Genomic DNA, 13,526 nt, shown 5'->3' with positions numbered 1-13,526 from the left:
GGATATTCATTCAATTCCTCCTCTGGGTATAAACCTACCATCATCGACATAGTCATTTATAATCTTCACATTAACCATCAAGTTTTTTTTTTATAAAATGCGAGGAGAGCTTATCCAGTCTACAAGGAGTGAGACAAATTTTCTACGCATAGCTGTAAATTAGCTGAGAGTGGAACTTGGGGCTCGTATTGTTTCCAGAAATAAGACTCGGCAAAAACTTCAGTCTGCTTGATCAGTTCTTGATTGGCCCGTGAGTTAGGCAAGCAAGTTATTGTAGATATGCACATCTTTTTGGCCACGTATAGTCGTTGTTGTTGTAGCGATAAATACACTCTTCTAAGTTATTGGGGATGTTGGGACCCTTCTAGGCCTGCCTTAATTCCGAGTTTACTTCAAATTAGCGCTTTAACTCTTACAATTTTGACCAATATTAAAAAAAAGTCAGGATAACTTGCCGGACTGCAAGTGGTCTTCCTAGTTTTTATTGAAATAAAACCACACTATTATCTTCGATATTTGCAATAGTTAATAGTACGAACTTTATTTTTTATTTTTTTCTTAGTATGCATTTTATTATGTATGTATAGCTATATAGAGGAACATTGGTTATTGTGGTAAAGGAGTGTTATGTGATATAGGTGCCTAAAATTCTATTATAAAAAGCATTATTGACTATTATTTTTTAAGTTTGTTGGTAAAAAAGTTTCTGTGCCAGGTAACACACATTCGTTCAATTTAAATAACAAAATACATATATCCTGAAACTTATATTTGTTAGATTCACGTACCTACTTTTTATTTTACTAATAAAAGCTGATATAACTTCGTAGTTCTGCAGGTCAGCCACTAGGTATGAGAATTCTTATACCTGTTGTAGCAGGTGCAACCCGTGCCTATACACATTCTATGCCCTTTCAATATTGGCATCTTATGGTGACGTCCTGCCGTACGTAGCAAACTAAATACCTTGAGAAGTATCACACTCTTGTCCTTACAGCAAGGGCGCCCGGCAACTCACTGAAGTTGTTCGGGTAGACTTTTTCTCTACTTACCCAACATTGAGGCATGATACTGGGCCATGAGAAAGTGATTGTCGAAGTAGGGTATGTTGCCACTGCTGAAACAACAGGGAATTATTTCCGGCGCCAAAAAATCAAAACCTTACCGTAACTCCAGCAGTTCCTCTATGTGTGTATGTATTTTAATGTATTCATGTAAAAGTGTTTTTTATAGCAATAACCTTTTATTAGAAAAGTTTGATTAGCGATAATAGTAAAATAATAGTTTTTTTTAAATTACTAAAAAAAAATTTCAAAGAAAATGTTACGCCTCCCGCTACACTGTTCTCGTTTGATTTCTTACTTTAACATTAAAAACACTTTTAACTGTAGTTGTATTCTTTTTTAGGCTAAACAAATCATATAAAATTAAATGCAGGCAATTGCCCTGGCCAAATGCATATGAATTAGGATGGAGTGAATTTATTTTTTTTCGAAATCGCTTTTGGCTGACCTCCAGAAAGTTGCCTTCATTGTAAACTTTACCAAGTAGCGCAACTAACAGCTGATCGCTCAAAATTTGCACACACACACAGACATTACTAATGGCCATATTACGGAAATCTTAGGGAAATTGAAGTTGAATTTTTAAACAGACATAAAATGTTATAATTTTGGAATATATAGCATCTAGGGGACCTTAATTGCAGTAATTGAAAGAAAATGTTTGCTTATACTCAAGTATTTAATAATTTTTTCTAAATTTATCTTTAATATTGATGCAATGATTGATCCAATGCAACTCTGGTCTTCCTAATGTTCTTCATTTCACCCCATTCGAGTGCCTATTTTTACGGCCTGCGAGTGCCTTCCACTCTATTCGCAACATAACCTCGAATTAAGCTGCCAAACTATATAGTCAACAATGGTTGCCTTTCTAGACCGGAAATATGCCGGAAAAAATTAAAATTTTTATCATTGTAAATTTTACCAAGTAGCGCAACTAACAGCTGATCGGTGAAAATTCGCACATTCACACGCACAGTTCTCGAGTCAGCTTCAAACAAAAACTTTAGATTATTTAACTCAAATTTTAAAGTGAGATAATCCTTACGAATTTATGTCTATAGAATATATAAGGCGTTTTTGTTGTTATTAAAACAATAGTTTTATTTATATTAAAGCTTTATCATTTATTTTTTAACTTTGAAAAAACTCCGAACACCATTCCTTCATTATATGACATTCGACTGCCTAGTCCACTGCCTTCCTCTCTATTCGCAACATAACCTCTATTTAAGCTGCCAATCTATATAGTAAACAATGATTTTTATTTCACTCATCGTATGTTTAGAGGTGTACATTTTTTCCATTGATTTACTTTCGCTTGTTGTTATTGTGCTCACTGATTTCAAAGCCTACTGACTTTCATGGCCTACTATGTGCCTGTAAAACTCCTACTTATACACTTGATTACAAACATACTATTATCAACAAAAAACTGTAAAACACCATTTAAAATTTGTCGTTTTTAGTTATAATATAATAATTTTACTAAAGTTATGTATATTAAAAAAAAGAAATAAAATAAATATGTAAATAATGAGCTTTGTAAAATCGCGATTATTTTGCTCAACTACTTGGGGCTGGGGGGACGTCAAAACCCCATCCTACGAAAATCATATTTGGTGGTTTTGGTTAACTTTTATAAAGACAACTGTTCATTGCTAGGCCATTAGAAAAAAAAATCCATAGGGTATCACTCCACCCTAATATGTATGCCATAATTTATTAAAATTATACATAATTTTACTCGAACTAAGATCGACTGCTGTGTGAAAAATCACTATATCTGCCGTCGCAAACTATTGAAAATCGCGTTATCTCGCTGTGAATTCAATAAATTTTGAGCTGAAGATTGAACTGGCCAGTCCGAGAGGACCTCACATCAACTCACACGAGTTTATGAAACAAATTCTGAAACTACAACATAGATAGGGTGATTACTTACACGACAGTCGATACATAAAAAAGGAAACTAAAAATTCTAAAACTGAAAAGAACTGCAACGTGATGCAATTATATTCATACATATTTATTTTTTTTTTGTTGTCATGATCATAACACATATTATCGTCACAAAATTTTGCTTTTTTTCTAACACCTTTAAGTTTTTGTGTACACCCAAGTAATTGTGTTAAAATTAGTACATGACTCCATTTACTTATTGCTGATTTTTTTGGTTTTAAATATTTTTGTTTATGAAATAATCAAGGCCATTTCAGTCAATACCAGGTGATAAGACGTCGAATCTATACTGAATTCGCCTTTGATGATAGCAAAGAGAAATCATACACAATTCGATGTGCAAATTTGTATTATTTTTTCTTAAGAAATCGAAATAACAAGCATTTGGCTGATGGCATGCTATCATCCTAGGAAAATCTGGTACAAAATGTGTCGGTACAACGAAATAGCGCAAGTTTTGTCGTCGTTTTGATATCACCGTGCATGGATTCCCTGACTGGGATAGAACCAGGAGATATATCTTAAGCCATCTACCTGTAAAAAGTCTTGTACGGCATCTACTAAGACACATACATGTACCTACTGAGCGCGCATACCAGAATGACCAATGCATTTAAATAAAATTTTTTAGAGCTTAGTCGAAATAATTTCAATATTAGCACAAAATAACACTAATACACCATTTTTAGGAGAGCGATAATTCTTGCTCAGCAATTATTATTATTGTTTTGCATTCTTTGGTCCATTTTTTGTTATGGTTGAACTGGTCGGTCCATGGGGACCATATTTTTTTTTTTTTTAATTTTTTTTTTTTTTGTTATACAAATTTAAAATTTGTGATATTTCTGCTGAGTGGGTTTGGAATAAGGGATGTCTCGAAATACGTAGTTAGCATAATTTTTCGAGTAATCATTTTGGAGAACATGCAATGTCTAGTGATTGTAAAATACTTGAAGCTTATGTTAAGAACCAGTTAATAAAATACCTTGAAGATAATAATATACTAGCCCACCAACAGTCAGACTTTAGAAAGAAACATTCATGTGAGACAGCTCTTAATTTGGTGATACATGACTGGAAAGAAGAGTTAAATAATAAAAAAGTGGTTGTTTCAGTCTTCCTTGACCTCAAACGAGCATTTGAAACAGTGGATAGGGAGATCTTAATTAAAAAAATGCGACGTATAGGTATAACTGGAATTGAACTTGACTGGTTTCGCAGCTATTTGAAGCAGAGGAGACAGAAAACGGTTATAAATACCGTGATGTCTGATGAATTGGAAGTACCCATAGGGTTACCACAAGGCTCAGTTTTGGCACCGATACTGTTCTTAATTTATATTAATGATATAGTAACGCTCTTGAAGGTTGTGAAATTAAACTATTCGCTGATGATGCATTAATAATGATTAGTGAGAAAAATATTAATTCTGCACTTTCTAAAATACAACATGAACTGAATAACCTGTATAAATGGTTGTGCGGAAATAGACTGAAACTTAATATAAATAAAACGAAATTTATGATAATAACAAGGAGGAAAGTTAATGAGGATATAATTGGTTTAAAAATAAATGATGAAAGCATACAAAAAGTTGATAGCATAAAATATTTGGGAATTATAATTGATAACAAACTCAAGTTTGAAGAACATATAAACTACACAGTCGAGAAAGTTTCGAAAAAAAATTGCGGTTATGCAGAGAACATCCAAATATATTCAAAAAAAGAACAAAATAATTATATATAAGTCCATTATAGAACCGCACTTTGTATACTGGCCATCTATTCTATTCATTGTGTCAGACAAAGAAATAGATAAACTTCAAAAGATGCAAAACAGATGTATGAGATTTATTCTTAAAAAACCTAGAGATACTCGTACGGTTGATATGCTGAGAAGTTTGAACTGGTTAAGTGTCAAGCAAAAGATTTTTTTTCACGCTATGAAGTTTATATTTAATATTAAAAGTGAAAATGTACCGGGATATCTAATTAAAAACGTAGTATTAGTTAAGAAAACACATAACATTAATACAAGGAATAAACATAATTTCAAACTGCCTTTATTCAGAACTGAAATAGATCAACAAAATATTTTTTACAAAGGTCTAAAAAGTTTCAATGAACTGCCTATAGAATAAAAAGTTGTAATGAAATCGTAGCTTTTAAAGCAAAGCTTTACGAATATTGAAAAACCTTAGCAATAAGATAGGAAATTGTATTCTAATTTAATTTATGAATTAGGCTTTTTTGCCGTAATAAATAAATGAAACGAAAATGTATTATGTCTCTGTCAAGAGCCCCTTTTTTTTTTTAGAAGATTTACATATAGTGGCATTTTTTGGAAGTAGCTGGGGGTTAACATGTTATAGTAAAAAATTTTGCAGGCAAATTTCACTAGTGATGCTTGCGTTGAATATATCTCTACAAAAAATGTGAACGACCACGGACAAAAACAAAAAAAAAAAAAAGAAGAAAATTTACCGCCTGAAAGTATGCAACATTTTTTATACTTCATGTCGGCTTTTTACGATCTTTGTTGAAGGTTTCTTTCGAAGAGCTGTTAGTGTAATTTTTTGAACACTTTAAATCTAAAAAAGGGACCAAATAGATGCATGCATAATAGCGCTAAAGGTTAAATGTCTTACAGATAAATACAGCAGCTACGTTAAAAAATTTACCAATTAATACAAAACAATTTTACAGTTTTACTATATCGATCTATGTAGGCCTTTCAGCCTGTGTTGGAGTTAATACGCACCCAGTTAATTATTAAAAAAGTTATTCTCACAAAGCGTTAAAATTGAAGAGTCGTTGGTTTCTTTTTTAATACACATCTCATTTACGTGCATTTTTTATTTCATAAGTTACAAAAATTCAAATTTTTTCTTTTAATTTACTACTCAAAATAATTACGTTTTACAGTTTTTCAATTACCGGTTTTTTTTTTTTTTTTTTGTTCAACAAATTTTGCTTTTTTTTTTTCTAAAAAACAAAATACAATTAAAAATTTACTCAAAACTTAAGCACAAACAAATACAATAAATTTGCCAAAAATTCAAACTCAGATTATTTTTGTGAAAACTTAAAAATTACATTCAGAATAAAGTTTTTTGTTTACAATAGTACAAACATGTTTAAAATAATTACAAAAAAGAAATGATTGATGATTTCGCGCATTTCTTTACTTGTTTTTGTGTGCTGATTTATGGTTGCGTTGCTACAAATCTATGTATGTAAGTAGGTCATTTATCTCTGTATTGAATATAGAATATTATTTTAGATTATTCTTATTATTTTGTTATTGTAACAATGGTCAGTTGTTATGTGTGGTTAAGTGATTGTAGATAAATATGTCGCTTTTACTGCCGGGCTATAGCATTTGTTGTTGGTCGGATTGCATTATTAACGCCGGCGATGGTGAGCTTTTGGTGCTTCTTTATTGTAGAAGTCTGTTCAACGGTTTTCAAAGGTTTTAAAGTTGTTTTTTGTAGTTTATGTGATTATTGTTTACAGCTGTTTTTCGGCATGTGGTAGAATAGTGCATTTTTGTTGGAATTCTATTGTAACTTTCTGCTTTTTGAAATTCGCCACTGATAACTGTTTTTCTGAGATTGCTGTTGTAGTGCGTCTTGCTCCTTTTGTTCCTTCTACAAAGAAGTTATAAACATTATAAATATATATATGCATATATTAAACAATAAGTACATAATAACCCTTTTTGGCAAGAAATCTGAACTTTGACACTTCAATATTTTTTTGTGATGTCAAACTCTGAAATGAATACAAACATAAGCCAGTATTTCGGCGTTTCGAAAATGCCCCATTTTAGGATACGACTGAATGTTTTATCATAAATCGAAGCAGCAGCATTTTAGAGTGCGTCATAATTCCAACTGAGGTGGAGACCCAGCAATTTGCATACTCAGGAAATTTTTTTGCTATGACCATTTTGCCTCAGTGTTTTGAGTATAAGTGAATCAGGGACACAAAGGTTATGCGCTAAATGTTGTTGTTGTTGTAACAGTGCTTCGCCTCAATATCCTCTAACGGGAGTTCAAGGAAATTTGCTGTTTCAACCGGGGTGGACTATAATGAGAGGGGTTGGTACCACAATACAGTTAAAGAGGTGGTTGGTGTCATGTGGGGACACGTTACTGGCAGGACATATGTTTTGTATGTCGGGGTTGATTCTGGATATATAAGAGTTTAACCTGTTACAGTATCCTGATGGAAGTTGAGCTAGAGTGACTCGCGTTTCCCTAGGGAGTCACGTTCCTCTTCTGCAAGTTTAGGGTATTGTTCTTTGAGGACAGGATTTACAGGGCAATTCCTGGCATAGAGGTCCGACGCCTGTTTGTGGAGTTCACTGAGGTCCTTTTTTTTTTTTTTTTTTTTTTGGCTTCATACGGCTGTGTTATCAGGTGCCGTATTTCCTCATAATGATTACGGAAATGACTCCTTAAGCCCCTAGGCGGTGTTATCTCACATCAATCAGATGTCTGTTGGCATGCCCAGGTTTCTGGGTATTCAACAGGAACTGTTTTGTTAGCATTTCATTTCTCTCCCTAATGGGGAGTATTCTCGCCTCATTATGTAAATGGTATTCTGAGGACATAAGAAGCCAACCCGTGGCGGTTCTGAGGGCAGTATTTTGGCAGGCCTGTAGCTTCTTCCAGTGAGTAGTCTTTAGACTTGGCGACCATATCGGGGATGCGTAGCATGCAATCGGCTGGCCAATTGCTTTGTAAGTGGTAATGAGCGTTTCTTTTCCCCAAGTACTGCCAGCAAGAGATTTGAGGATTTTATTACGGCTGTGGATTTTCGGTACAATTGCGGCTGCATGCTCATCAAAATGTAGATCCTGATAAAACTTCACACCCAAGATTTTGGGGTGTAAGACAGTCTATAGCGTACTGTGCAAGGACTGACATTTCAGTGTAACCCCATTTAATGGTAACCCGATGCGCTAAACGTCCTTAAATGGTTTAACAATATATAATGGCCTCACTTACCCAATGCATTAAAACTTTAGTAACCTGATCAAAACCAAATCAGCATGTGTATAATGACCTAGAAATGCACAACAAACGCAGCATAAGTGCTATGACCCAATCAACGCTCTTGCTGATCGAGCAAAAACTATCTAACGTTGCGGCGGAAACGCTTTGCAAGTATAATATCGATTTACCTCATCGCGGCTCAAAATATCCTTATCTGTAAACCAGGTTTCAGCACAAAAAGATACACAACGCTTTTTGGCCGTCCTCCTGAACGCAAAACAAGAAACCAATTTCATGGTTGATCACACGCTATGACATCCAAATGTTGAAACGGACCATTACCTTGTGGCAGTCAAGTTACGCTAACGTCTTCATACAGCAAGAATATGCAGGCAGCTGATGATTAGTGCACTTGGCCCTCACATCAGCTCACTCAAAGCAATGTTCGGCATAAAGATGTAGCGAACAGATTTATCTCGCTACACACCACTGCTGTGTACACCATTGGTTTGCGAAGTCTCGTTAAAAAATATAGAATCTGTCTGTTGTTTTGTTGTTGTAAAGCATAGATGTAGCATAGTGCAGCCCACAAAAGCACAAAAGTTATGTTGGTTAGGTTATTCTTTGGAGAAAGACTTGACTTTCCTTCTTATTGGATTGAACAAGTTCCATTTTGGGAAAATTTATCATTTTTTCTCAAACATCCTTTTTTTTAAATCCGAAAGCGAATTTAACTTTAAAGATCGAAACCAAAGTCGTGACGGAAAAATTATGCAAAACCGAAACGTTATTTTCAATCGGTTCATTTCTCTGCTGGTGAATGAGGCGTGTCCTCGAGACTCACTTCAGACTGCCCGATATAGGAACGGCGTTTAAAATGTCTTAGAAAATTCAGTTCGATTACCCAGAGCGGGTTTCGTGCCAAACAATAATGAAAAACATGACACATAACAGGGATCGACTGCTTGAGCTAGTAATAGAAAAGCAAGGCCTAACCCAAAAAATCTAATAACATCTTGTTCTCGGACATTATATTGGGATTCATCGAAACGTTTTAAAATTAACAATCGCATAAAAAAACTCGATAGATCAGAAATTCTTTCGATACTGTGATACCAATATCACACAGAAGCTTAATTAATTTTTTTTAATTAATTAATTCTTTTTAATTAATTAATTTTTTTTCCTTTTCACATAGGACTCATTAAGCAACATTCGTCAGCAGCTCAAAAATATTAAGTTTTTCAGAAGAAATAGTTAAAATGGAAAACAGCTGTTTCTTCTTTAACTTTGAATGAAATCATAGATGTGCTTATTTTAAAAAACGCCATATCATCCAAATGCGGCAGAAATACAATTTTATATTTTTAGGTGTTTTTTATTTTTCATTAAGCATTCAACAAAGCAATAATGAAATATTTAGGAATATGTATTTTGTACGGAAGATGGACTTCATTAAGAACTTTTACTTGACTAATTAAGTAATTTACCCTCTGTGTGAAATTGGTATAAACTCGTTTTCTTAATTAAATGATAATTACAGTTTACTCAGCTTCCTCTGCGTATCAGGACTGCAATACATCGCTGCTTAAGATAAAAAAGCTTTCTCTCTTTTGGATTTACTTCTCTCCTAAAAAAATTACTTTCCAATGCTCCTTTTCTTTGATACGTAGCTGCTTGGTTGAGGAGGAGCTGCGCATTCCATATTCCGTAGTGTTGTTGTTTTTGATGCTGGTAAACAATTGCGTTGCAAAACCATTTTTAAGGTATTTGGCAAAATTTTTTCTTATAAGTTTTTTATTCTTTAATTTTGTTTATTTCATTGTACAAACATTCCCTACGTTGTTGTAGTACCATATCCTCTTCGCCTGGCCATTGTTGTTTGTATTTGTTTATAATCAGCATACATAAGTAATAAAATGTAAATCTTTGTGATCTATGTTTTATGTTTTTCTTATTTTTCTCTTCTAGTTATAATTTTATTTTTATTTTCATATTTAATATTATATTCATAATTTTATTGTTTTTGTAGAAAGAATGCGGTGATTTTGTGGTTAAAAAGTGCTTGTTGCTGTTGTTTGTGTCGTAATATGTTGTTGGTCTTCTTTTTAGTCACGAATTGGAATAGCTTGTGGCTTAATATGGCCACCGTCTCCTTCGGAGACAAAACGTTTACGTCCTCTGTAAAGAGAAGAAAAGATAAAAATTCGTTAGTATGGAGCTTTGATGTCTGAGAGATATTTATTTTGAAACATTCAATACATGTAAAATAATAATAGTTTTTTAAGAAAAGCCTTAAGCCCTGGAAACGTTGCTAGAAAAAGATAGATGAGCCTTAGTGAACACAATCATTTCGGCAGACCTCCTGCCAGCCACTTTCGGCCAGAAAGATCTTGCTATAACTCGAGGCCTATCTATGCAGGAGCAAACTACAGGTGGCCAGCGGAATCCCGAAATCCCTAAAACCATCTTCATCCGGTTCAAAATCGAATACAACAACGTTCGATTACATTCGGCAACATGATCGTGTGTTCAATGATCCAACTTGCTTAAACGAACATAATCGACATTGATTTAAAATCAACCAACTTATTTTATTGCATGCGTGAATATAATCAATTGAGGCGTTTGCTCGTTTGCCTCAACAGCGATTACATTCATCGGAATGAAAAGGCAAATATGAAAACTCCATGCGTCTGAATATTGGCACGATTCTTCTGCCTTTACGTAACGGCAACGAGCTACATATAAACATTGCTTACGATTCTGTTTGTTTGCCGAACTAAACGATACTAATTCTCGTGCTTTGATTTTATTCTCCGCTTGCCTTCGTTTGATCAATACAATCGTACGCAAAACCTGTTCGGCCATTCGATCGCAATCATGCTAACGGGGTCTTGTAAAGACAGGTGCTGAGTTTATTCAATTATGAGTTTATTCGTATGATTGAATGTGAATGCAAGTTTTAGTGTTTGATTAAATCAAGAAAATTTTGATTTTTGCAGTTCTCTGACAGTTGCCCGGCCAACGACCCAGATAATCTTAATCATATAATGCAATCGCAAGCGAGGTCAGGCACTCCCAGACTACCCTCGGTCGCACTATAGTTAGTTGAACTCAAATCCCTGATAGCCGCTTGGCTATCCGTGTAGTGTCAAATTGGGTCACTGCATTTAAATCTGGCAACTCCCCCTCTAATAAAAAAAGATGCAGCCATGCATGTATGCACTTGGCATTACTGGGTGAGAGAGTCGAATGACGGAGAATTCTGATTGGCTGAATCCTCCGTTAGTCGACTCTATCACGCCATCGCATCATAAGATTTTCCCGTTATGCGTTTTTGGCATACCGGCAAAGTTGCTTTGAGGCGTCAGTATTTTTGCTACAGTTTAGAGTTTGGATTGAGCCGGCACGACACGAACACGCGAAAAATGAAACGTAAAAGAAATTTGTGAACATAAATTAAAAGACTAAAAGTTAAGTGAACGTGTACAAGTTTAAAAATAGTTATATAAACAAACAAACGAAAACTACACATATATTGGAAATTAAAAACTAAATAAAACAAACATAAACCAAATAAAATAAAAATTAAATTAAGCAAAGAAAAGAATATATTTTTATTGTTGTGTGTGTGCGTGTGCGTGTGGCTGCGAGCCCAAAGTTGAGTGGCATCAGCATGCCACTTTACATGGCGACCGTGACTATTCGTTCCTATGTGGAAAAAATGGTTAAATCAACAAAATCTACAGAAATACATATATATATAAAATTTAAAAATTACAAAAATTTAAAAGCTGAAAAATTACAAACAAAAGTCGTGTGGAAAATGTGGAGAAATTAAACAAAACACATTACTCACACAAATTACGTACATGAAAATCAAAAATGTGACGAAGTGGACAGTTTGCTACGAAACTTTCAATTTTCTAAAGTACAGTCATGTACACATGTATGTATGCATAAAGGTTTATTTTAATATATGTATATATGTATATCTAATTGATTTTGCCATTACAATAAAAATTTTCACTTTAATAACTTTCTGAATTCTACACTTTACAAAAAAGTTACCATTATTTATTTACAATTTCAAATATTATTGAAATCGAAATATAAATTTAAACAATTTCATGTAATTTCATTTAGCTAAATAATGTTTTAAATAATTTCATATTAAAACTAAAAATTCTAAACTTCTGTTTTTCCAAGTCAAAAAGTTGCAATAGTTTTTCGTATTTTTGTAATTTCACAGTTAAAATATTCATAAACAGTTCCCTCAATGCCTATAAAATAGTTTTGGAAAAAGTAAAACGAAACATTATTATATATAAAATTAACGCTATTATATATTAACACAGCAAATCTGTTTGTAAGCCTCTTTAAATCAAAAAAAATTATTATTATTTTTATAATAAAATCGTCCTCTGATATGCCAGGAAATGAAATTTTTGCCTTCATATACAAAAATTGAATTTAACTTGGAAACAATAAAATATTTTCATTCATTTCGTTCGATTGCTATAGGAATTATAGAAACATTTTGGAAATTTTATTAAAAGCGGTGCGTCCGTGACATAATATACGTTATACTTTTCATACCTTCAATATAAAGCGATGTGGTCGTAAACATCGCCGTATATTCGGAAAAATTTTGGTTAGGCTTGTGAAAACAAGTGCGGTTTTTTTATATTTTTTCCAATAGTCCGAAAAAAAATGTACCAGCCTGTTTCGGTTTTCACTAAATAAATTTCGAAAAACCGGAACACGCTTGCCTATTTCCTTTTGCAAAGCCCATTCTGGGGGGCGAGAAACCACAGACCAAGTGTCCTTTTTAGGACAGCCTGTCCATTGGTTAGCTAGCGGGGCTAACCTAGTGGGGGACAGTCGGTAAGTCCGACTAAGTTCGGCACGGAAGGGGGGTAGGCATTTCTCTAGCCTATAATTTAGAGAAAATCCGCAGACCGGATGTTCCTTTGTTTTCAAAAAAAAAACAAATTATATAATTTTCTTACCAGACTTATAAAATTCATACCAAACGCGACAAATATTAACAGGATTTTCAAATAATACTCGGATTTACAAAACTCTTACCTGATTTACAAAAATTTTTGTCTTTCTTTTAAAATAATTTTCAATAAAATTACCCTGTTTCAAACACATGTCCGATTCTGAGGGCAATTCCAGCGATAAATCAAGCCCTAAAGGAAGGTGTTCACTAGCTCGTCAAGAAGATTTTTTAGGATTTAATGACTCAGATATCGCAGAAAATAATACTTCAAATTTTCAGTCAGTAACTAATATTATAAACACTCAGCCTTCAGCAAATTCGTCTAATAATTCAGACAACCTACTAACTAGCACTTCCAATTTTCAGTCAGGAACTGACTTTTCCAATTCTCACTCTACTTCAAATTCTTCTAATTTGCCTTCAACAAATAATTCTTCAGATTTACAATCGAATAACAATATTTCAATCATGGCAACCTCAGAAC

General features: G+C 33.6%; 1 protein-coding gene across 6 annotated transcripts in view; it reads right to left on the bottom strand.

Moving 5' to 3' along the window:
• Window positions 1–503: 503 nt before the first annotated feature.
• Pdcd4 (Programmed cell death 4) overlaps window positions 504–13,526 on the bottom strand; it is a 110,211-nt gene continuing 97,188 nt past the window's right edge. For 4 of the 6 annotated variants that reach the window (XR_010953177.1, XR_010953173.1, XR_010953175.1 and 1 more), the window contains 2 exons: window positions 9,573–10,212; window positions 504–6,678 (listed from right to left, as the gene is read on the bottom strand). Coding sequence is in view for 1 of the 6 variants with exons in the window: in XM_067785356.1 (XP_067641457.1) it covers window positions 10,140–10,212 (73 nt within the window). In the remaining 5 variants the exon portion in view is untranslated. Of the gene's footprint in view, window positions 6,679–9,571; window positions 10,213–13,526 lie in introns of those variants that run through there. The other 2 variants (XR_010953176.1, XM_067785356.1) reach the window with 2 other exon arrangements.

Source organism: Eurosta solidaginis, chromosome 4 (genome assembly GCF_040869045.1).
Source record: "Eurosta solidaginis isolate ZX-2024a chromosome 4, ASM4086904v1, whole genome shotgun sequence".
Lineage (NCBI taxonomy): Eukaryota > Metazoa > Arthropoda > Insecta > Diptera > Tephritidae > Eurosta > Eurosta solidaginis.
This window is presented reverse-complemented; position numbering and strand designations above follow the sequence as displayed.